Below are 24,908 nucleotides of genomic sequence, written 5' to 3'. Positions count from 1 at the left end.
ACCCTAAACTTTTAAATATTATTTAATGTGACAATTAAATTTTTTTACTTCAATTTACTTCTTAAAAAGCCTTTAAATTCTTAAGTGAAATTAAAATTAGGATTCTAAAACTTTTGTATGAAAAAAAAGCGAAATAAAAAAGTTTCAATTATCACGTCAAATAATCTCTAAGAAGTACATTGATCAGTTCGGTGACAAAAATAAAATTAGAGACCAAAGTCAATCACAAATGCTATAATAAAAACTAAATTGAGTAAATTAAAATTTTAAAAATTAAAATAAGATGTAAATATAACTTTATATATTAAAATAAGTATTAATTCTACAATAATATTTTAGAATCCCGTTTATTTTATAATTTAATTTTGATGTACTGTCAATGTAAAATAATTTTACATATGCATTTAATTATATAAATTACATTAATAAAAATAACTACTTTTCATATTTACTCCATAAATAATTATTCAAAAGAATAGATATAATTGTACACCGTATAAAATACTTATATCAAATTAAACTCTTTATTTTATTGGTAAAATTTAAAAATAAATAAGATACAAAATAAAACTATAAAAGTGTTAGAGAGTTGGCACAAAATCCTCAACTCTTCCACCTCGTTTTACCATCTTTCTGCTTCTCTGCATCTTCTGCCTTCTGTTCTGTTTCTGTCTCCTCCCTACCCAGTTTCTTCGACAACTTCCATTTTTCTTTAAATTTATCTTTCCACTATTGCATGTTATTATCCACAAAATTCCTGTAAATGCTTCCACCAACGTGTGGCCACAGATTCTTCAAGTTCCGTGCTCTACTTCTGTCTCTTATCTTAACACAGTAACCAACTAACCATGATCACTTCTTTCTCTGCACTTGTTCCTACATATTTGAATTTCCAGTTTTACCCCTTCCCTTGAATCAACATGTTCAAAATTATTGGGCTCACTCACATGAAAAACACGTCGCTTTCCTTAGTAAAAAGATTCATTCAATTATTCATTATCCATGCTCTCTTAATTATTATTATTCTTCTTCTCCTCTCAATTGTGTCTTGTCTTGTCAAATCTTAGCACCCTCCACTCTATTTTGTTTCCATTAGATAAATAATAATAACACAACAAAAATACGTTTAATTAAATTAAATAAAAAGGAAAATCAAATGGTCGATAATAAGAACTACTATGAACACATAACATGCTGTGTTGTACTGAAGATGGGTAGGATCATGAGGGCAAGCCTTGGATTTAGGATTCTGCTATTCTTATTATTATTTTTAGCATAAAATTCTCTTTCTAACTATTATTATTTTTATTATTAATTAATTATTGTTGTTGTTATTATAGCATATAGTGTCAGGAGGTTAGCAAGGTTGCTCTGGAAATCAAAACGTGTATTCCCACAAAGAAAGCATGGAGGATCATCGCTACATGGAAACTGATCCAACTGGTAGATATGGAAGGGTAAGTTCTAAATTCTAATTAATCCTTCCTTTTTTGTGTTGTGTTGTGGTGTGTCATATTCTTTTAATTATAGGTGTTAACATTGATCATGTTTCTTAAGATTTTTTGCTTTTTTTGCTCAAACATGTCTCAATGTTACAAGAAAAGATTTCTAGGGTTCAGCTTTTTATTGCTTTAGAGCAATCTGCTTCATATTGGATACAAATTAAATTTAAATGTTAAGGCATCATTTCGTTATCAATTATATTAGGTATATAACTATATATTAAAAATAAAAAAAATCAGGCACGTGTATAAAATACATGTCGGAATATAAAATACGCTTTGCAACTAATTTGGCCTTCACAAAGCAGGGTTCATGAGAGTTGTTTTCATGGTGTGAGATTATTAAGACAAATCCATGGTTGAGAGCTTGATCACATGTTCTTGTGTGTGTATCATTATTCCAGGTGTTGAAAATATTTGTTGATCATGCACTTCCCTAACCATTGATTAACATCATATAAATTAACTTGAATTGTGGAAAGTTGCAGAAGATACTTTTGAAAACAGAGTTCTCATGCCTAAAATTATATGAAACTATATGATGTTGGTTCAAAATTGGATGTGATTAGGTTGGAGAAATTCTTGGAAAAGGGGCAATGAAGACAGTGTACAAAGCAATTGATGCAGTGCTCGGAATAGAGGTGGCATGGAACCAAGTCAGACTCAACGAGGCGCTTCGCTCGCCGGACGACTTGGAGAGGCTCTACTTAGAGGTTCATCTCCTCAGTACCCTCAACCACGAATCGATCATGCGATTCTATACGTCTTGGATCGATGTTGATAACAAGTCCTTCAACTTCATCACAGAGATGTTCACTTCAGGAACACTCAGAGAGTAAGTTCTCATACATAACCCTTCATATACCTCTATGTAAATGCATAACTTTTTAAAAACATTCTAAAGTTCAATCTTTCTTTGTTCATTTTTCTTAATATAGACTTGTATATAAAGTGTAATTTACATGCACTTATCTTCATGTGAAGGTAATAGTTGAGAATTCTTATAGGACAATTTAGTTAAACTTGTTAAATCATATGATATTCTCAACTATTAACTTCACATAAAAACAACTGCATGCAGGTGAGTCTTTGCATATTAGATATATAACCGTTATGGCGTATGTAGATACCGAAAGAAATATAAGCAAGTTGGGATTCAAGCAATAAAGAGTTGGAGTCGCCAAATTTTGCAAGGTCTTGTTTATCTACACGAGCACGATCCTCCGGTAATCCATAGAGACCTCAAATGTGATAACATATTTGTGAATGGCCATCTTGGACAAGTGAAAATCGGCGACTTAGGACTAGCGGCCATCCTCCGTGGCTCGCAGCTGGCTCACAGCGTTATAGGCACCCCTGAATTCATGGCACCGGAGTTGTACGAAGAAGAATACAACGAACTCGTCGACGTGTACTCTTTCGGCATGTGTGTTCTGGAGATGCTTACTTCTGAATATCCGTACAGCGAATGCGCAAACCCTGCACAAATTTACAAGAAAGTGACGTCGGTAATAACAGAATCTGACTTGATATACATGTTCGTAGTTACAAGTAAAATTTAGATTTTATATACATTCTATTCCGCAGGGGAAGTTGCCGGCGTCATTTTCCCGGTTAGAAAACAAGGAAGCGCAGAGATTTATAGGCAAGTGCCTTGTATCTGCAACAGAGAGACCTTCTGCAAAGGAATTATTGCATGATCCGTTTCTTGTGTCTGACGATACATTATCAATGGCGAAAATTGGAATTCAGAAGCCATTTCTAAATTACAATGAGATGGAGAAGCTTCAATTGCGCGACGATGTTGCTCGAACAGAGATGTCGATTACCGGGAAACTGAACCCGGAAGATGATACTATCTTTCTCAAAGTGCAAATTACCGATAAGGATGGTAAATTATATATATTCTTGTTTGTTTCATTTTAGATTCTTGAAATTTATCAAATTTTGTTCTGGCTTTTAATTTCCGGCAGAGTCCAGTAGGAATATTTTCTTTCCGTTCGACATTGTGACGGACACGCCGATTGATGTGGCGGTGGAGATGGTGAGAGAATTGGAGATCTCGGATTGGGAGCCTTCGGAAATTGCATATATAATCGAAGCAGAGATTTCCGAACTGATGCCGAATGTGAGGAGAAGTAACTGTTCAGATGCTTGCCATACGTTCGACGATGACTACGACCGGCCTCGCCGGCTCTTCTGCTCCGGCTCTTCTTGTTCCTCCTCCCAAGAATCCATTTCCAAGGCCGATGAAATACCAAATCATGGATATTACTGCCTCCATGGTATGACTTTATTAATACTAGTGTACCAATACTGTAGCTGTATTAGTAAAGACAACTGCATGTGAATGTTCACGAATAAATAAATGTGAAATTCGTTAAGATGATGGTAAAAACTCAAGTGCAACCAACTTCATGTGAAGTTGATAGTTGAGAGTTGTTAGATGAAAATTTAGTCAAATTATCTAACGACTCTCAGTTATCAACTTCACGTGAAGTTGAGTGCACCTGAATTTCCACCTAAAATGATAAGTAACTTCTTCTCATATTTTACCCTTGCAGAGGATATGCACGACGATACGAGTTCGCGATGCTCGTCGCAAGGGACATATTCCAGCTTGAATTTTTGTTCAATGGATGATCATGAATACAATGTGGCTTCTTCTGCAAGAAAAGATAAACATAATCACATCATAAAGAGTCACCACAAGTGTACAAGGTTTTCCCCTCTTGAAGAACCAATCACTCTCAACAGGGGCAAAGTTTTCGCCGGCGCGGCGAGTAAAGGTAAGAGAACAATGGACACTCCTAAACTGATGAGGAACAATTCGCTGATTGACATGAGGAGTCAGATGCTGCACCGGCAGCTCGTTGAGGAGGTTAACAAAAGACGGTTATTCAAAACGGTTGATGCCATTGAAAAGATTGGATTTCAAAACCCTTCTGAGATATCCAGGAAAAAATCACAGCCATAAGATGTAAAGTCATCAACAAGTGTCAAGTGATGAAGAACTAAAGCTAGAAAAGAAAACGGATGCCTCTTCATCATTGAAATTGAAGATTGAAAATTGTTCTTACTTAACCTTTATTTGATAAATAACTAAATACATGTATATAACAGAAAAAAAGAGAAAGAAAACAGATAAAAAATAATTAAACATAAGGGTAAAAAAAAAAAAGCATTTTAGGGAAATTATGTCTTCAAATTAAAAGTATGATGTAGCAGCATGCACCAATATTTCTAAACAGGGGTACCAGTATTAAGATCCTTGATGATTGTAGTTTATCTTTTCTTTTGAGTTCCTTTAATTTTTCATGTTATGTCATGTACCAATCTGCATGATTTTTAATATATGATTATGTGTGCTATTTTTTCATTTATCAGCAACAATCAAGGGGTTATGAGACTTAAGGGTTTTTCCTATTTAACACCACAACTTAAAGCATATGTGGAATTCAATTTTGTTCAATGGTAAAGTGACATTTTTTTTTCTTTTCATAGTAACTCATTATTGAAATATTGAATGTGATAGTTGCTGAATGTGGCTAAGCATCCATGCGAGAACTCGGTGCACACATGCCCAATATTCCTTGGTAGAGTTATTGCAATTATTTGATTATAACACATCAATTTCAATATATATTTTGAGTTATAAATGTATTTAATTTCTAAAGTAGCAAATATTGTCGAGCAAAGGAAATGTATTTAATTTAACAAGTGTGATATATATATATATATATATATATATCCCTTGATCTTGAAGCTTATTTGCTAGATTATTGGATCTTGGTAAAATGATATTGCTTTTTTGTTAAATCTAATTAAAGATTCAAAAGTAATTAAACCATTTATTTATGAAGTTAGTAATTAAACCATTTCTGTCTCTACTTGATTTCTTGAAAGAAACATGGCCTGAAATTGCTTATCTAAAGAGACTGGTCAACTTTTATCAAAGAAAATAAATAATTAAAGAAACTGATGCACTGTGCAATTATGAGAAGCTCTTTTTTTTTTAATCAAGAACATTATGTCTAGTTAGCTAAGTGGGGATTTATTTTCCTAAATTTTAATGTGGTCCTCACTTTTTCCTATGATTACTTATTACTTTCTTACCAGCTGGTGTTTGTTATGATCTTGTTGTGGTCCTCTTGAATTGCTAAAAATTTTTAGGATTTCGCTAACTTGTGTCCTAAGAACATATATTAACGTACCATAAAAAAAATATTTTAGAAAATTTATTGTAAAAATATATATATTTTTTAATTTTTAATACATTGAATACATAAAAAATATTAAAAAAATTAATATTTTCTTAGAGCATAAGTTAATTAAATCTAATTTTTTATTGTTGTAGTTGATGTTATTATTATTTGATAACTTCCCATTTTCATAACATTTTTTGTGACTCAAGCAGTATCTTCAGGTTTTTAGTGTTCTACTAGTGTTCTCATTCATTGGTGGCACTGATATTGATGACAATGCTTTTTGTGTTTGTGTGCATTCATGGAATTTGAACAGAGTTTCTTAAATTGCATTTTCTGTATACCCCAAAGCAGGTACTAAGTTTAATTAGAGGCCAGCAACATTTGTAATTTGTAATCATCAAGTAATTATTAATAATATTTTAATGGTGTGAGATTTCATTTAATAATGTGGAATTACTCATTTTTTGTTTTAACAATTAATTAATAATAATCGTATTTTTATATAAGTATTAAGAATATTTTGTGTATAAATAGTGTTATTGTATTTGTTATCCCATTGGTTTATTATGAATGAAGGTTCATCAAATGATGAGTGCAAAAGTTGTAGATTCATTCTATGGCATTGCTTCCAACTTCAAATACATTCTTTAACATGTGTTAGCTTCATGCTTCAATATTGATTATTCTTTTGTGTTTGGTTCTACTTTTATAGAATAGATTCTTCTAGGTAAAATTTTGGTAGAATCAATTCAGATAAAATTGGTTTAGTTAGAATGAATTTAATAAATTCTTATTAGTAGTTCCTCCAAAAACAATTCTAACATACATAAAGGGAAAAAAGCATTAAATATTTTATTCAACTAGTGTCATAAGAACTCCATTTGGAATAAGCTAGTAGTACAAAATAAACTTGTTCTTCTTTCGGAGGATACCTATACTTGCCACTACTTATGCAAACTACTTGTCTTGACTATTTAGGGAAATTTATCTACTTAAATGTTGACTACAAGATATGTGTCACTACCAATGTCAATAATTGCCATATATTGGGTTAAATTTTTAGAAGGCATACAAGGGAATGGCCTACCATAAATTCAGAGTTCACAAATTTGAGAATTATTACTACCACTACTCACAAATAGATATATCGATTTAATTAATATTTTAAATATCTCTAAAAGATTATATATAAATTAATTTGGTCATAAAAAATTTAACGAAATAGAAAATGTTAGAGGATCAAAACTACACTTTTAATTAGTAGAAAGAAAAATTAAGAGTTCGTTAACGTTGGCCTCAAATGCAAGGCAAATACAAGAAAAAAATATTGATCGTTTTAACATTTCTTTTGAAAGATATCAATATGAAATAAGTTGGTCATTTCATTATTTTCCTATTCATTTCTAAAGTATAATTTATTAAGTATGACACTTAACAATGACTTGTAGCAAAATATTATCAAAAAGACCAATTTGATTTTTTAGCGACTAACCGACTAAATTAAATACATGCACAATCAATCTTTTAAATACTAATTTAATTATTATTAACCTAATATATATTAAGAGAACAAGTTTATTAATTTGAATCACACGAGAGTAATATGAGGATTTTATATCTTTTAAGCAAGTGTGGAGTTCATTTTAGATTGTCCTATTATCATGAAATTAGTTAAACAACAAACTAATTCGATTTTTTTTTTTTTTTGGATGAGACATGTTACACTGACTCACATAACAAATACTAATAATCCGATTTGAAACAATCATTAAAAGTTAATTCTCTATATTTTCTTAATAACCCTAGCAGTTAAAAAGCTAAATTGAAGGTATTTTCCTTGTTGAACGAACTTCAAAGTAAACTAAATTCCAAAGTTTATATTAGGGGTGTGAATTGTCCGGCCGGTCTGAATTTGAATATTTTGGCGATTAATTTAGTCTGATTTCATCGGGTTTAGGTCATGTAAAAATTTCAAAAATAGACTTAATCATTATTTAGAACCAAAAGCGGGTCAAAACGAATCCAGCTTCACTCGATTTATGTGCATTCTAAAAAGACTAAAAAATATATATGTTTTAAATTAATTTTAATATTATGTTATATTAATTATAAGCTTATTATTTTATTTTTAATCATATTTATTGAATTAGAAAATAGATTAAAGAAGCATGAAATTAGAATTTATGGACAAATTCATATTCAAATATGAATATCAATTTTTCGATAACAAGTATATTTTTTTCTTCTTTATAAATAAGTGCATCATAATTTTTTGACATAAAATTTATCAAGATCCGAACTTCACCAGTTTAAATCTAGTTTTAGTGTGATAATAAAGTAGTAAGATTTTGCTGAATCTAAAACTAAATAAAACTTTCAAAAATAGATTCGGTAATTATTTAGGATCGGTTATGGGGTCAAGGTAAACTGAACTTTACCCGCCTATGTACACTTTTAATTTATATTTCAGAACTAAAATTAACACAATTGAAGAAATTGTTCTATTTCGATTACAGACAGCTAAAAACATAGAAAGGAGGAGGTTTAATAAACATTTGACATAACATAACTAGAAGATGGATCATGAACTTATTATTTATACAAAATTATATCTTGCTACTGCATTTTTCTAGTACTATACATATAAATTTGGATAATCTAAGAACTTTACAATTTAAGTTGAGCCATGTCATACCATATTTGCTCAAATGCTTTAACAATGAGATCATGGTATTCACTTGAATTCAGTGAAAGATAGCAGGCAAGAAGGTTCTCCAAATCCTTGGAAGCAAGGATTTGATTCTCTCTGATCATCTCCACCATTGAATCCCTGAAGTCTTTCTGCGGATCGACCGACGACTTAACGACGGCAAACCCCTCCGGAAAACCTGCATTCTTTGAGTTTGATCCTTTGCATGACACACTCCTTCTTGCATAGGCTTGAACCTTCCGGTTCGCGAGTTTTGGAGAATTGACTCTTAGCTTTATTCCTTTAGAATTAGCAGAAGATTTTCGAGATACTAGACATGTTTGAGTTGGATTTATGAAGATTTGTTCTTCGAATTTCGCCGGCTTTGTCAAGATTGGAGCAAGGCCTAACGGCGAAATTGCGTCCGTTGATCCACTCTTCATGTCAATTATGATGTCATTGGTTGAAGAACTGACTCTGCAGCTACATTCAGAGGTTACCAATCTATTAGGCCTGCTGCCACGAGCGTTAAACTCGTGGCAGTCAGACTCGGACGACGAATCGCATCCTCTTGTTTCATGTTTTGGTTTAGTCCAATTTGGACTATTTTTCTTTTCTAGAGAATGAAAGCTCCAAGATTCTAACACCGGCGATGAAACAATCGGCGGGGAAGAAGGCTCATAGATTGTTTTCTTTTTAGTTTTTCTCTTTGAGGACGACTTTCTTGGCGAATCGCCGAATACAAAATCGGAATGTTTTGTGTAAATAGGAGAGTTATGGAACTTACCAGCTTTGTTATTGCTTGGTTCGATGGGGAAATAGTGATGAGAAGTTGAAGTTGTTACTTTCTTGTTCTTGATAACATGAGAGGCATTGTTTCTCTTCCTTGATTTGCTCATATCCCTCAGTTTGTAGAACCAACCATTTGGTATCATATCTGAAAATTTGAACTTGTTATTCCCCATCATCAAAGGGTGTGTTTTGGACTCAAATTGTTGAAATGGAAGATGTAGGAAGCTAGGGAAGTTGGTTTATAACATGAAAAGAATAAAAATGGAAGTAATAATATAAAGTTGGTGGTCCACTATAAAAGTTCCTCCAATGCAAAAATGAAAGTAAAGAGAGACCAAATTGACTTTCTCTAATCATTGCTTCCAGAAAACACGCATATATAGGTATTAATTAATTAGTCTGTGTTCTTGCTTATCAAAGTTGTCAATTTCTTGGTATGTAATAAAGATGTAAGATAAATTTTGGGTATTTTTGTTATTTTTTTTATTATCAAATATTTCGGTAAAGATACACTGTACTAGAATAAACCAAAATTTGGCATGTCCCAAGTATCTAAAATCTTGCTTGTTAATAAAGAAGAAACTTGAGAAATTTTTAATAGATGTACTTTTTCTTTTCACTTTCAAAAAAAAAAAAAATATTTTTTCTCTCATCAACATTAATTTTGCAACCATAAAATAATACTATATAGATATTTAAGACGGCCAAGCTAACAAGTAGGTCTCTTGATATAATGGATAAATACTTAAATATATACGTTTACGGTTTACCATAGATTTTATGATTTTACAACCTAACAAGCTAAAGAACAGTATGGTAATGTAATAATGTCACAAAAGTTCCATGATAAAAGCATGTTTAAGTGTCCTCATATAACTCCTTGAAGAATTTACCATGTAATAGATTACCTACCATCACTACTACTTATGAACACTTTTTATGGGTCAATAATATTCTATTTTACCAACATTTTGATAGTGGTTGAAGGAAATAGTAATAGTAACCCATAATTTGGTTCTCCATGCTTTGTTTGGGGATATTCATGTATTTAATCTTTAAGCAAGTAATCATGAATTCAACAAACAAGAGAGACCCATTTAAAAATACTTGTTTTATTTATTTATTTATTTATTATTACTTGTTTCCAAGTATTAGAAATGATGACATTAATTTATTCGGTCACACAAACAAATCTTATAGCATAGAATTGGTTATATAGATGCCATGAATTTTATTTGGTAGATCTTACAAAATTGTAAAATATTATAAGAAATTTTTGTTAATTGATAATAAAAAGTGTTTACTTAGCAATATGGCTATGCATTCATCCCCAACTTTGCTATTATTACTATGATTAAAATATTATGGTTTTTCTAACTGACGACAGTAGTTAAAAATTTCAAAAGAAATATGTTTTGAACTTCAACTTTATCATTGCATTAAAATCTTACATTTTCTTATGAGAGACAATCTTAGTCCTATATAACTCCTAACACTAGTTTTTCGTTACTTCAACTTTATAGATTAGTATTTTTTTTTCATTTTTTTTAAAAGCTTACTAGATATAAATCTTGAGTATCTTAGATTGTCTTTGAATTTGTAATTTTTATGGTTAAATACGATTTTGGTCCGTACGATATAGGTCAAAAATTTTTTCGTCTCTAATTTTTTTTTTTTGCATACAAAATCGTCCATAGAATTTAACTTGATTTTAAAACCGTTCTTTTTATCAAAATTTTAAATTTTATTATCAAATTATCCCTAACTAAAAAAATTATTAAAAAAAAGAAAACAAACAAGAGGGAGAAAGAGCGGAGAAGAGAAGAAGAATGAGAAAAGAGAGAAAAGAAAAAAAAAGAAAAAAAGAAAAAAAAATAGAAGTAACTTCCGCCCCGACCTAATCTTTTCTTTAGTTCCTCTCTTCTAAATTTACTATCTTGGTCATCATTTTTAGTAAAATAATATAAAAATTATCTTTAAATTTATAATTTTTATTATTTGTGAATTACACCATTTTAGTTTAAAAAATCTTACTTTAGAAACTTTATCGCATCAAAATTGTAACCTCAATACTTAAACAACAACCCAAACAAGTTACAACTACCATTATGATAGACATCATTATTTTGACTTGACTTTTTTTTTCATAAATAGTGTCATACCAAGTTGCAATTGGACCATTCTCAATAGAGGTGTGCATGATCCGATCCGGTTCGAAGATTCGGCCTGATTTCAAATACTTTATGGGCTAATTTGGTATTATTTTATCGGATCTAGGGTTGGGTAAGTATCTCAAAAATAGATTCCGTCATTATTTTGGGTCGGGTCCAGGCCATGGTTCGGGTCACCCGAAATCGGTTTAGTGGCCCGGTCGTCATACACAATTAATATTTTGTGTTATTAGTGATGGATAATGTCTATTCTTATGTGGAGTTTAAGTATTGTAAACTTTAATATTTTGTATTATTAGTTATTCTAAAACTATAAGTTAATGTTTTATGTTTAAACTGCATAATATTATGTTATTTGTATTGATTTAAATATTTGGTGTTATTAGATAATATTAGTATTGATTATGGTTATGCTTTAATTTTAGAGAAGAGTTAGTTCTTGTTATATTTTTCTAAGTGAATTTTACCATATCAAATAATGGTTGGAGTTTTAGAAATTTGGATATTTTCACATGCTAGCTTATTAGAAGGTATTAAGGTAATGAAATGTTAATAACCCGATTTTCACCCGGTTTTTACCCAGTATAATCGTGGTCCGAAAGTGTATAGGTTTCATTAGGTCTAGGGCCGGGTTCGGGTCTAACAAATAGGCCCGGTATATATTTCGCGCCGGATATGGGTCACATCAAATCCGGTTTCACCCGGCCCATGCTCACCCCTAATTCTCAATCCCCCAGTTCAGGTGAATTCGGTGTATTTGCCAAATGATGTAAACTCACATATACTTGTCTTCATGTAAAGTTGATAGTTAAAAATTATTAAATAATAATTTAATCAAATCATTCAAATTATGCAATGATTTTCTACTATTAGTTTTAAATAAAAACAATTACATGTGAATTTTCTCTTTGTCTAATACCATTGTTCATGCCCAGTACAAGGCCAAGGTTGGTAAGGCTTAAATTTAGCCTTTTTGTTTTTTTTTTTGGGATCCACCTATATTTTCATGTTGCTTAGAGTAAATCCATGCAATTAACAAAAAAAAGAATAAATTCATTCTATTTATGTTTATTTAAGTAATTAGTTTATTTATCTATTTTAATAAATATCAAAAATTTAAATTATGTCTTATGTATATATTAATCTATTAATTAATGACAAATTCTTAGTCTTTAGACCCTCAGATTAAAAAATACTCTAAGAAATAGAGGTGGAGCCTCATACATGATAAGGACCCCAACTAACAAATTTTTCTTATAAGTTATGTATAAATTTTAGTTTATCCCCTCTTAAATTTTGTATTTTTTTCTTTGTTAACAGTAAATTTTTTTTAACCCCTCCCTAAAAGTTAATTTAGCTCCCCTGATAAGAAATAGAAAAGAAAAAAAATGCTACGTAAATACCTAATAAGAAAGTCATACTAACTAGTATTTATATCACATCATTCTTTTCTTTGTAGCATACAATGTGCCATTTATTCTACAGCATCTATTCAAGCTACACAAAAAACTATTGATCTTTGTTTCCATACTCAAAAGTCCTAATCCCACAGGCACATGCAAGAGTCTTGACTCTTGATGAGAACTATTTGGTGATTATGATTGTAAAAGAAATGAACATGAGTGACTGGATGGATGTTAGAGAACTCTCTAATGATATGTTTGGCCAGAGGATCCCCCATTTATGGCTGAAGGGGGAGAGAGCACAAAGATATTACTAACTCTTTTTGTCAAGGATTGTTTTTTTTTTTTAAGTAAACTATCATTTTTATTTATAGAAGTTTTAAACGCTGACAAATATATTTGTGGAAAAAAAACTAACATTTCTATCAAAAGAGCTGATTTTGTACGACTGAAAAATCACCTAAAAACCCGAATTATCCTTTTCCTAATTCTAATCTCAACACCCCTCTTTCAAATCTCAATCCTCCCTTTACTTTTTTCATGGATTTCACCACCTTCACCAATAAACCACCGCCACCAACTGTAAGCCCCACCTTCGGAGACAAAGGAAACTTCGACGGCGCACCGCCTGCCGCCAAGGACTGCATCCCGTCCTCCACGCCTTCCCGTGTAACCTCCTGGTAAAAAGCAAGCATCCCATGTGCACCACCCAAAGAAATCACCTTTGTGTCATAATCGCTGTTCTCGATGCAAAGCTCGAGCTTATCGCGGATGTTGCATTGAAGGCATGCTCTGAAGCCTCCTTCAATGAGAGGGAGGAAGACCGTGTAGAGAATCTAGTTACTCTCGTCGCTGTTGTTAGATTCGAGGTGAGAACCGTCCTTGGTCTCAACGAGAAGGCACTGAGTTTCCAGTGTAATGTCTCTTCCTTTGTCATCCTCTGAACCATCAACCATAGCTTGAAGCGGAAGGAGGAAGTGAGGTTTACAATTGGTCGTGGTAGTGGTGTTGGTGAAGGAAATGGTGAAATCTATGAGAAGAGAGTTGAGATATGGGGGAGAGGTGTTGAGATTAGAGTTAGAAAAATGGTCATTTAGGATTTTTAGGTAATTTTTCATTGTTTGAATAATTTTATTGTGGGTAGAAATGATAGTTTCTATTTTTTATGGATAGATTTGTGCGCGTTCGAAACATTCGTGGGTAGAAATGGTAATTTACTTTTTTTTCTATTTTTTTTACATGAAATTCTAGGTAATGATGCATCTACATTAATTTGAGATGGAAATGAAAATGAAGCAGCAAGTAGCATATCCGAAAACACAGACAAATCAGCACATAAACTAAGGGAGATTACGGGGAAAAAAATTAGCTAAATCAATCAATCAATAAATAAGAAAGAAAGGAACAAAGAAGAGAATATAGAAAGAAACTTTTCCCTTGATGCACAAAAGTGACCAAAGTCAAAGTATGCTTCTAGGCTCCTTAAACGTTTGCAGAGACACTTAGTGCTTGTTTGGGCGCTATTATTTTGAAAAAAAAAAGATCTTTTTCTATTAAAAAAAGATCTTTTTTTATTTTTTAGTGTGTTTGGCAAATTTCTAGTAGTAAAAGATGTTTTTCATATAATAAATAAACAAAAAAATACTTTTATATTGTTATACCCAAACATAATTGATAATAAAAAGATCTTTTTATATAAGATACCCAAACATAAAATTACTTTTACTTTTTCATAAGATCTTTTAAAAAAAGATAACTCGAAAAAAGATATTTTCTTAGAAGCTCACCCAAACAAGCCCTTAATGCTTATGTATTGCTCACCAAATTGCTCTTCACATTGGCAGCAAAAATTTAACTTGCATCCTTGTGGAATACGAGGTCATTTGTTATCAATTGCATCTATCATCTTTGCCAAAAGATAGAAATTACTAATTAGAAACAGTCAGAACAAGCATATACACATCAAGATCCTAATCATCGGGATGCAGACGAGATTACAGGATACAATAACTAAACTGATGGATTAAGTCTCTAACACAACCTAGTAGTCATGGTTATCTTGAACAGCTAAGCTACCACTAAAGAAATTCTTGTACAGAACAAGAATTACCAGCTAAAAAGACTACTACAAAGCTTCAGATTGTTTTGAGATATAAACTTGAGACTTCACCAATGTTTGTCCGATTTTAATGCCAGGCATGATCATGAACTGAACACTGTAGGTTCCTTGTTCTGCAATCTCTCTTTCCACATTGACAGATTCCATGTACAAACTTGAGAACGTGCTTCCATTGTCTGCATAAAACATGGTTGCATTGGGGTCTATTGATGCTGCAGAACCTAGCAAAACCCAAACCCATTTAGCCATTTTCGTGAATAATTGATAGAACTCTGTTCTTGGGTGCTTGCCGTTTGATACCAAACTCCGGTGATCCAAATTTCCAAAGAAAGACTCTTCCATTGTGCGATGAACAACCAGAAGATACTTTATTCTGCAAAATTTGGAGAAATCTGAGTCTGGATTCTCCATCAGTGCATCAATTGGATCATCAAACTTCACAACATCACCAACATCATAAGATCTTAAGGACACCCCATGAAACATTCTGCGAGCAATGTAGGCCTCGAAAGCATACTTCTTGTCTCCCCTTTTGACATAAACAGCATCATTCTCAATCCATTTTGCTGCAGCATCCAAGTCCCAACCTGAAGCCTTCATCAAGCTAATCAACGGTTTTGCAAAATCATGAATGGACATTGAAGAAGCCTCAAAGACCTCATGGAACTTGGCAACACTCGAAACACTTGCATTCTTCATCTTATTTATCCTCTTGATCTTCTCTGTCAGATTCTTATTCACCATCTCCAAATCATGAAGCTCTTGTTGCAACCGAAGAATCTTAGAGTCTTTAACATTGTTCTTACCCTTAAGCTTCCCCAACAATGCTTCCTTGGCCTTAATTTCAGATCGTAAGCGATCAAATCTCCCGGCATTTAACATTGCAATCCTGCATTGCTTCTCTTTATATTCAACCTTGAACTTGCAAAGCTTCTCAAGCTCAGCACTTACTCTTTTATCAGCAGAAACAACCTTGTGAGGGTCATAAGGGATATGAGCTTGTTGAAGCTCAAGATAAGCCAATTTGATAGCCGAAACAACATCGAAGATCTTCATGATCTCCAAACCAGCACAAAAACCCTCACCTTTAGGCACCTCAAATTCAATGGGATGTGGATGGATTTTCTGTCCATGGCTCCTATTATCATCACTTGCAACACTACTAGTGTTTCCACTCACTGAGGCATTATCACAAACAGGTTTGTGCAAGTGATGGAGATTGGGGAGTTCAGATGAGAACACCCCAATGGATTTCAATGTGCACACTTTTGCCAACTTGCTAACAATTTCTGATATGTTTGGGTTTGGTTTTATGAGTTTGGTGTTTGAACATTCCATCCCAAAAATATCAAAAACTTTCTTAACTCATAAAAAGACCAATCAATCCCTAACAAAGTTCTAGCTTTGCTTCAAAATACAACTAAAACCAACCATCCACAGAATCTTCACACAAAGAAGCAAATTCAAAGACATTAGATTATTAGAAAACAACAAAAGAAGCAAGATTTTCACTACTTAAAGCACTATCTAACATTTACCAATAAAGGGGTGTCTTTAGATTCAAAGTAGTGAATATTAAACATGATAATGAAACATAATAACAAAAAAAGGACACATTTTGAGGATGAACAAAGCATGAGTGTGTTCAAGTTGGAGGATGCAAGAGAGAAAATCTTACCAGAAGAAAGTGGAAGTGAAAAGGGTGAATGGAAATGGTGGTGTTGGAAAGAGAGAAGGGTAGAAACATTTAGTTGAGGTTCTGACATGCTGAAAAAGCTTGAAAGTAGTGAAGGCGCGTGTGTGAAAGTGTGTCCTTGTGCTCTTTTCTGCAAACACTGTCAAATGCGACAAAATTCATCGACTCTTGTTATTATTACTTTTCTTTTCTTTGCTCTTTGGAACCAAGTGCATGCACAACCGCGGGAATCTTTTGCTTCGAAATATGCTATTTTCTTCACTTAAAATAATTGGGTTAACTTCTTATCTTACATTTTTTATTAAGGAAAATTGTTTTCATTAAATAATTTTAATTGTTTATTTGTATATTTTACCTCAATTATTTTTGGGAAGTAGGGTGAGTGATGGTGAAAGATTGGAGATCCGAAACTAGGTAGAGTTAGAGTTGTAATTAAAATTTTAAAATTAAATTATTTTAAAAAAATAACTTAAAAATTTTAAATAATTTTTCAATGTTTTAATAATGTTATCTATCAATTTTTTTTTATAGATACAACGTTAAATTTGTTTATGAAATTTTTTTTAACATTTTAAATATTTATTGGTACAAATAATAATTTATTTGAAGAGAAAAAAGAAACGAAAATAATACTTATTAAGTGTCTTTTATTTTGCATACAAATATATTTTATAATAAAGTAAGTATTGTTAAAATTATTAAGTTTTCTGCACAATTAAACTTTAACAAAATTGCAAAAACAAAAAAAATTAAAGACCTATAGCTATACTTTTACATTTTTGTTTGTATTTTGATTATAAATATAATTTTAGTTTGATTATATTGCTTATAAAGTTTGATAACAGATGTGATTTAAAACTACTCTATTTTTACATAAGCGATTGATTTTTTGCATTCGTGTAACATGGTTGAAGATTTTTGAACTTCTTTGTTTAAGAGTTTAAAATAAATAAAGAATAGAGGTTTGGAGAGTTTATTATATATTTTTACAAATTTATTTTTTATTAAAATGTTAAGAATTGTAATGTTAAATGATAATATGGTCATTTATTATGAATAAAATGTCAAATTAAATTAAAACCTAATAATACAATTTTGAAGAACTTGAAAACGAGGGATTCAAAAGGTTTTGGAAGCCAGAGTATTTTTATAATTAAATTGTTGTATGTATAAGACAAAATTCTAACATTGAATACTTTTTTTTTTTTTGTGGCTTGTTCAATATTTATTTAAGCGAATTAATGAACTAAGTGCTGAACTAACTCAATTTGGTTAATACAAATGGAATGTTTTTTTGTGAACATAGTTTTGTTATTGAGAAATGTAGGCCCATACTAATATATATAAGATCTACATACACTTGTAACCAAAAATCCAGAACATACAACAACATAACATCATAGTACTGGGCTCATTACGATATCTGAATTTGATCTTAAGTCAAATAAGGCCTAGTACCTCAAAACTAACCCCACCTTCGAACTCTTATGAAAGTTGCTAAAATGATTTGTCTACCACATAATAATGTTGCATGCTGGCCTATGCTACACTTACATGCAAGGCAAAGGTGCAGAGATAGAAAATATAGACATAAATAATAGCTAGACATCTCATTTAATGGGTAAATACTTTTGAAATATTTTCCCTTCGAATTTTTCCATAACATATTTGGCTAATTCTTGTGTATTTGTCTCCATGCCTGCTTAAGTGCTTAGCATCATGTCCTTGCTGATTTATCGTAATTTATTTGATTAGTTAATATTATAAGATTTTTATTATACTATTAGTATATAAATTAATCTCTTACAAAAAGCTGAAATATATGTATAGAAACAATTTTTAGAAAAAAGTTTTATTTTATAAAGTATAAAACCTTGTCTCTAAAAATTGAAATGGTGTCTTTTGCAAATTAAAATGGCATGTGACACTGTTCCTGTGGAAGTGGAGCACACGCTACTTGTAAGTTATATTGGGTTGGGTCCATATAATATCTATCTTTTGGTATTTGACGCAAAGTTTATGTATGTAGCCCCACATGGGCATGGGTTGCTTCTTCATTAAATTGCATTCAGACTTCAATCCTAAGTCTTTCAGTTAGCAATAAGGTGCAATCTATCATTTACTAAGTGAGACAGAGACATGTCATGGCAATTTGCAAGTTATATAGATTTGAATGTGATGGCTGGATGTGGACGTATCTTGTGAATTTTATCATAGGTTTTATAGTTACATGACAATGGATGCAAGAAGGAAAGGATGAAACAAAGAGTTAAGTTTTAAGTTAGTACATGAAGTTATACTTGAAATTTGAAGTGGTCTCTAAAATTAACAATTATTTAATTTTATTTTTGAATTTATATTTTGAAATTTATAATAGTATTTTTTTAGACAATTTTCGTTCATCATTAGCTATAAAAAAGTTGAGGTAGATTGATTCGTGTCACATTGGCACTAAAGCTACATCGTTTTATATTTATAAAAAAGGTAAACCATAAAAAATATGCTCGAATAATTTTGTCGTTAACAAAAATGCATTCGAATTTTGTTATCGACAACAATGTCCTCAAATAATTTACAAATGCAATAAAAATACACAATATTAAATATGTATTTTCAAAAAATACTTTAGAGATTGAATTTTAATGTGATTTTTTACAAACATGATTAAAAAATGATATTTTTTATCTTTAAAATTTGGTGATTTTTGCTAAGTATATATATATTGTGATTTTTTTAATCAATAATCAATAATACTTTAAAAAATCACAAAAAAATATACTTACCAAAAAATCACCAAATTTTAAGAATAATAATATCTCATTTTTCTAAGGGTAAAAAACCATATTAAGCCAAATGACTCAAAAAATAACGTAAATACGCCAAAGCAAAAATCGTTTCAGCAATAAGCCAGATCGTATTTTTATATAATTCGAACCAGGTTGGTTCGAACTCTATTTGTTAGTAAATCGAACCAGGTGAGTTCGAATTAGGTTTTGTTGGTTGGTAATAAATCGAACCAGCTTGGTTCGAATTAAGAATGAACGTAATTCGAACCAAGCTGGTTCGAATTATAGAGAGAGACGGTTTCCGTGTAATTCGAACCGGGCTGGTTCGAATTACACAAATCCTAGTTCAAACCAGACCGGTTCGAATTAGTGTGAGACTGAGCTGTATATATATGGTTCCAAACGTGAGTTAGTCTCATTAGAGGGAGTAAGATGGCTAGTGAGGAGAGTTTTGTGGCCAACCCGGACACACACGACGTAGTTCGAATGAGGGTGATTCGAACTCCTTATATAGCCGAATCAATGGTAATTCGAACCACCTTGGTTCGATTTATGAAGGATCTCTCCACGGTAATTCGAACCAGCTTGGTTCGAATTATATGCAACGCAAACTTGGCCGTAGTTCGAACTAGCCTAGTTCGAATTACGTTGGATTGAAGTTTGAACCACCTTGGTTCGAATTACGTTGAAATCTCCACCTCCCTAATTCGAACCACCCTGGTTCGATTTATTCTAATATCTAGTTCGAACCGTCCTGGTTCGAATTACATAAAAATTGAGTCTGGCTTATTGCTGAAACAATTTTCAGTTTGGCGTAATTACGTTACACCATTCTTATTGTGGCTTAATTAGGTTTTTTACCCTTTTTCTAATCATGCTTGTAAAAAATTGCATCAAAATTCTGTAAATCTCGTAAAATTAGTGAATAATTAATCAATAAATTAATTTTTAATTAAATAAGATAGAAATGCAAAATTTATAATTTAATTGGATAGAGCTAATTAAAATAAGAATTTTCGCACTAATTTTAAAGAATTTGGCCCAATATTAAACTGAACGGGCCAAATTAATCGAACCGAGTCCGAAATGAGCCCAAGGCCCAACCCACCATTCCTTAACTAAGTGAGTTGAAGCTCATTTCATCCCTAACCAAGGAAACACATTCCTGGAAAGGGGAAGCAAAGAAGAAGGGTTCCAAACCTTTGAGTTCATTCCAACCTCCATAACTTTCCGCTCTGAGTTCCGATCGCTACACTATTTGTGGCTACGCGTTCATCGCGTTGACCTTTACGATTCTATCGGATCAATTTCATTGGTAAGCTTCTCTCTCAATCCAATTTTTCTGCTTCTCTTGATTTTCAAAAATTATGTATGTGAGTGTTGAGATTTTGGTCCTTTTGTGTTATAGGACCCAAATAGCTTGAAAGAAATGCTCACTCTTGCTTATTTGGCACTTGGATACGGTAAGGATTATTAATCCTAGTTAATTCTTTGATTTATGATTTAGTGAGTTAAAAATTAAATTGGATATGTGTATATATGACAATTGTGTTAGGTGTATGAGTATATGTGAGATGGAGTAAGAATTGAATATATTAGAGGCTTGATTGGAGACATGAGAAGCTGAATTGTGGTAAGGAAGGCTTGAAAGCTTGCTTTGTGGAGCTGTCTCGGGTTATACGTGAAAATCGGCCAAGGTATAGTTTATGTTTCGCGTATTTAATATATAATGTCGTGTGAATACTTAGGCTAAATAACTATAGGATTAGTTAGAATGATCATGTAAACTGGAGGCTTAGCATTAATTATGTTGATTAATGATATAACTATATTGTGTTGGTAACCATAATCCTTGGTGTGTGAATATTGTTGGCAAGTTGATGAAATTGATTGTAAATGTATGTATGGAAAAATGTGATGGTTATGTTGATGAAGGTAAAAGAACTAAGGTATGGAATTGGTAAAAATTTGATATTTGATGGGTTTTGAATTGGCAAGTGGAGTGTAAAGTTGTATGGACATGTTATGATAGGTGTTGTGTTGAATATATGTATAGGAAACGGATATTGAACCTATTGTTGAAGAAAATGAAAGTTTGAGGTTTTGAACGAAAACTTGATTTTTTACAAACTTTGGCAGTCCATAACTCGAACCTCAAATTTTGCATAAAGATGATATTTGTTTCAAATCAAAGAGGGTTTTGTAACTTTGAGAACAGTATAAATTTTGCGGAAAACTGAATTCTATAGAGGATGTTATGGACGTCAGAAATCTGGTGTAAAAACAAATTTTTTTTTAAATACAGCAGAACCAGAATTTCTGATGTGTGCCTACGCATACTGATGTGCGCATGCACCCAGCAGTAGCAACAACTTCACTTGTGCGTACACACGCTTTTGTGCGTACGCACGCACTGGGATATGCTTTGTGCCGGTGGCGCTCGCATAGGTGAGGCGCACGCACACTAAGTAGTTCCTGGTTGGTGTGTGCACGCACATGCTCTGCTTTTCACAACTTGTGCGCAAGCACACTTGTGTGTGTCCGCACACACTCTATTTTTCTAGCACCTGTATTTTTATGATTCAAACATGGTTTCGAACATCTAAACCTCTATTTTTATGCTTTTAACTCTAGATCTTATTAGTAAGCTTAGTAATTAGTTGAAGTTAGGAATTTGAGGTGACTTGAGAATGAAGAAAAGAAGTAAACATGATGAGTTATAAGAGAATGATGTGAAGGTTAAAAAAAATGTTAGAATGCCATGGCTTTGATGAATGATTGTATAATGAATATGAATAGTTATGAAATTTTACGCGGCTTATGAATGTAATGATATCTGAGATACGAGTTTTTCTGGGTAATAGAACCGTCGCTTATCACCATGTGTTCCAGGTTAAAACTCGATTCGCTATTGACCTTACGTTATAAGGGTGACCGAGCACGTATAAATTCTTGGGAATGGATATCCCCCATTGAGTGAGATATAAATGAATGAATGAATGTATGAATTCTGAATGAAATGAGAAAAATCTATGCAGAGACTCATGAGGATGCGCGACAAGGGACAATCTAAGGCTTTCGAACTTGTCGGGTTGGCTGGATAACCGACAGATGAGCCTCATCATCCATAGGACAGACAAACATCATGTGCATTCTGTTTGTTGACTGCTATGCATTACTTGGGATTGCCTAACTGAATATATATTATGCTATTTGTTATATTTGCTACCTGTACTACATGTTCTCTACTTGTGCTTGAATTTGTTTGATTGTCTGTTTCTGATAAGTCATTGGTGATGGAGGAATGGAGGAAGGGTGGACCTGTTTGGTGATAAAGTTAGGATTAAGTAAGTAAGTTTAGTATTTCTTAGAACAACTACCCTTTTTATGGCTTCTGATTTGAATTAAGCTTTACAATTAAGTGTCGGCGTTCTATGATTGCCTCTGGCATTTTCAGGACCTTATATATTATGTGCGTGGCACCTTTACCATACTAAGAACCTCCGGTTCTCACCCCATACTGTGTTGTTATTTTTAGTTGCAGGTCGAGAGGCACTTCATAGGCGTCTGAATTCCTGAAGCGGAGCAGTTTCTGGGTTCTTTTGCTATGTAGCTTGTGTTGTTGTTAAGGTTTTATTTCTGTATTTTGGGTATTATGGGGTACTTGTATATGTATGTAAATATTCTCTGGTCAGCCTTAACTTCGCAGGTTGAGTCAGGAGCTAGTTATGCTGTATTCTTGGCTATCTATCCACTCTTTCGCTTATTCATATCTATGATCTTTAGGTTTCTTCACATGCAAGTTATTCCGTTTCCGGAGCGTTGCGCCTTTTATTTCGCGATTTTGTTTTACCCATTTTTCAAGGCTCCTAGTTTATTATATTCTTCCTGCTATTATATGTATGTATTTTATTTTAGAAGTCGTAGCGCCTCGCCACCTCTGTTTTACATCCTAGGTGTAAAGTTCTGTGTGGTAGGGTATTATAAATTCAATCTCCAAAACATTTTTTGAGAAGTACATATTTAATGTTGGATATTTTTGTCGCGTTTTAAAATTATTTGAGAGCATTTTTGTCAATAGCAAAATTCGAGTACATTTTTGTCGGTGACAAAATTATTCGAATGCATTTTTAGTAGTTTATCCAATAAAAAAACTAATGGCCTCGGAGGCTCCCTCCCAACCTACTCCCACACTCTCAGTACTCAACACACGACATAAATGGAGCCGTTAGTTAGCCGTTGGCATGCCAGAGTGACTGGACTCAATCCACCTCAGCTTTTCAATAACTAATGATGGACGAAAGTTGCCTAAAGGACTACTATGAGTTTTGGAGTGTTATTTTGAAGACAAAATTGAGTAACTATTAACTTTAGTAATCACTTTAAGTCTCAAGTGCAATTTCAGGAACTATTTTGAGACTTATCTCAATAAATAAATGGATGAAAATTATCTTAAGAAAAATGTTAGAGAACCATAGAATTTATTAATTTTTTTACTATTTTTAGTTATTTATCTTTTTTTTAATAATGAACAAAAATAATAAATTATAATAAAAATAATGTTACATAATCAATAAATATTCTTTTTACCAATACTTAATCAGCAATAATTTACATCTATATTTATAGAATTTTATATACAATAATTATATAATTTTTGTTTTTATTTACAAAATTTTATACATATAAATTAATATAATTTATATTTATATTTTTTAGAATATGTATACATAAATTAATAAAATTTATTTATTAAATATAATTTAATTTTTATCATCATCAAATAAAAATAAAAAATATTAAAAATAGTTGATTCCAAAATTTATCTTTTGATAATTTTTTAATAGTTTTCTTAATTTGTAAGAGGTTCCACGTAATAAGGGAATACATCTATCTTTTGGGTAAAAGAAAAAGGAAATTCCACCTAACAAGGAGCCGAATATGCTAAGGAATTAGCTTAAATAAATTAATTGAATTCTTGGATCAAATAACCAGTTAGCAGCTACTATCCTCTTTTATTGGGTCATGAAGGTCACGTGAAATGCTACTAAGTTCAGTTGCCTTACTTGCTAAAACTCATTTCAATCACTTTTGTGCTGTCCTCAAATCCAACCAGTAACACACCGAATAATCTTACCACGGCTTCACAAGATTATGCTATTGTTCTATTCTATTTCCCCTCGTTATTTTTGTTGAGTTATGTTACGTATACACTAAAATCAGTTATCAAAATTAATTATTCTAATAAAATACATACTAAAATATAAATACAAATTAAAAATAAATTTAATTCTATTATTTTTTATAACATTTATTATATTAAATTTTAATTATATTTATTTTATTTTCTTGTTATATATAATTTATTACGGCATATAAGATAAGAATAAATATGTATTAAATTAAATATGAGAAATGCTAAAATACACAAGTTCATGTTACATTAGCATCATACATATTTTGACTTGTACATAAATTACATTATTTTTTATACATTAAATTTTGTTTTTTTTTTTTGTTAAATTTGTAATTTTATCTTTGC

At 31.8% G+C, this 24,908-nt stretch overlaps 3 protein-coding genes across 5 annotated transcripts; 1 reads left to right on the top strand and 2 right to left on the bottom strand.

The window, feature by feature from the left end:
* Positions 1-632: 632 nt before the first annotated feature.
* LOC107473879 (probable serine/threonine-protein kinase WNK4) lies at positions 633-4,790 on the top strand. 3 transcript variants are annotated; one of them, XM_016093489.3, is made up of 7 exons: positions 633-798; positions 1,341-1,457; positions 2,072-2,337; positions 2,629-3,010; positions 3,090-3,393; positions 3,476-3,787; positions 4,067-4,790. In XM_016093489.3, the coding sequence occupies exons 2-7, from the start codon at positions 1,407-1,409 to the stop codon at positions 4,477-4,479; spliced, it is 1,728 nt and encodes a 575-aa protein (XP_015948975.1). In that variant the 5' UTR covers positions 633-798; positions 1,341-1,406; the 3' UTR covers positions 4,480-4,790. The 3 variants fall into 3 exon arrangements, with proteins under 3 accessions (XP_015948975.1, XP_015948965.1, XP_015948970.1); XM_016093479.3 differs by having other exon boundaries at positions 633-834; XM_016093484.3 differs by lacking the exon at positions 633-798 and adding an exon at positions 856-1,214.
* A 3,541-nt stretch (positions 4,791-8,331) lies between these two features.
* On the bottom strand, positions 8,332-9,385 carry LOC107474777 (transcription repressor OFP1). Its single transcript, XM_016094416.3, has one exon. The coding sequence runs from the start codon at positions 9,365-9,367 to the stop codon at positions 8,378-8,380; it is 990 nt and encodes a 329-aa protein (XP_015949902.2). The 5' UTR covers positions 9,368-9,385; the 3' UTR covers positions 8,332-8,377.
* Positions 9,386-14,672: 5,287 nt separating this feature from the next.
* Positions 14,673-16,699, bottom strand: LOC107473866 (protein GRAVITROPIC IN THE LIGHT 1). The gene has a single exon (XM_052257725.1). It carries the CDS (start codon positions 16,220-16,222, stop codon positions 14,891-14,893), a length of 1,332 nt encoding a protein of 443 aa, XP_052113685.1. The 5' UTR covers positions 16,223-16,699; the 3' UTR covers positions 14,673-14,890.
* Positions 16,700-24,908: the final 8,209 nt, after the last annotated feature.

The sequence above is a fragment of the Arachis duranensis genome, chromosome 1, assembly GCF_000817695.3.
Source record: "Arachis duranensis cultivar V14167 chromosome 1, aradu.V14167.gnm2.J7QH, whole genome shotgun sequence".
Classification (NCBI taxonomy): Eukaryota; Viridiplantae; Streptophyta; class Magnoliopsida; order Fabales; family Fabaceae; genus Arachis; species Arachis duranensis.
This window is presented reverse-complemented; position numbering and strand designations above follow the sequence as displayed.

What these genes read in the sequence shown, in the direction of transcription:
- LOC107473879 (XM_016093489.3), top strand. Translation starts at nt 1,407, where the DNA reads ATGGAGGATCATCGCTACATGGAAACTGATCCAACTGGTAGATATGGA. An exon ending in ACTTCAGGAACACTCAGAGA is followed by an intron (nt 2,338 to 2,628) that starts GTAAGTTCTCAT and finishes TGGCGTATGTAG; the next exon opens with ATACCGAAAGAAATATAAGC. An exon ending in GCAAATTACCGATAAGGATG is followed by an intron (nt 3,394 to 3,475) that starts GTAAATTATATA and finishes AATTTCCGGCAG; the next exon opens with AGTCCAGTAGGAATATTTTC.
- LOC107473866 (XM_052257725.1), bottom strand. Translation starts at nt 16,222, where the DNA reads ATGGAATGTTCAAACACCAAACTCATAAAACCAAACCCAAACATATCA.
- LOC107474777 (XM_016094416.3), bottom strand. Translation starts at nt 9,367, where the DNA reads ATGATGGGGAATAACAAGTTCAAATTTTCAGATATGATACCAAATGGT.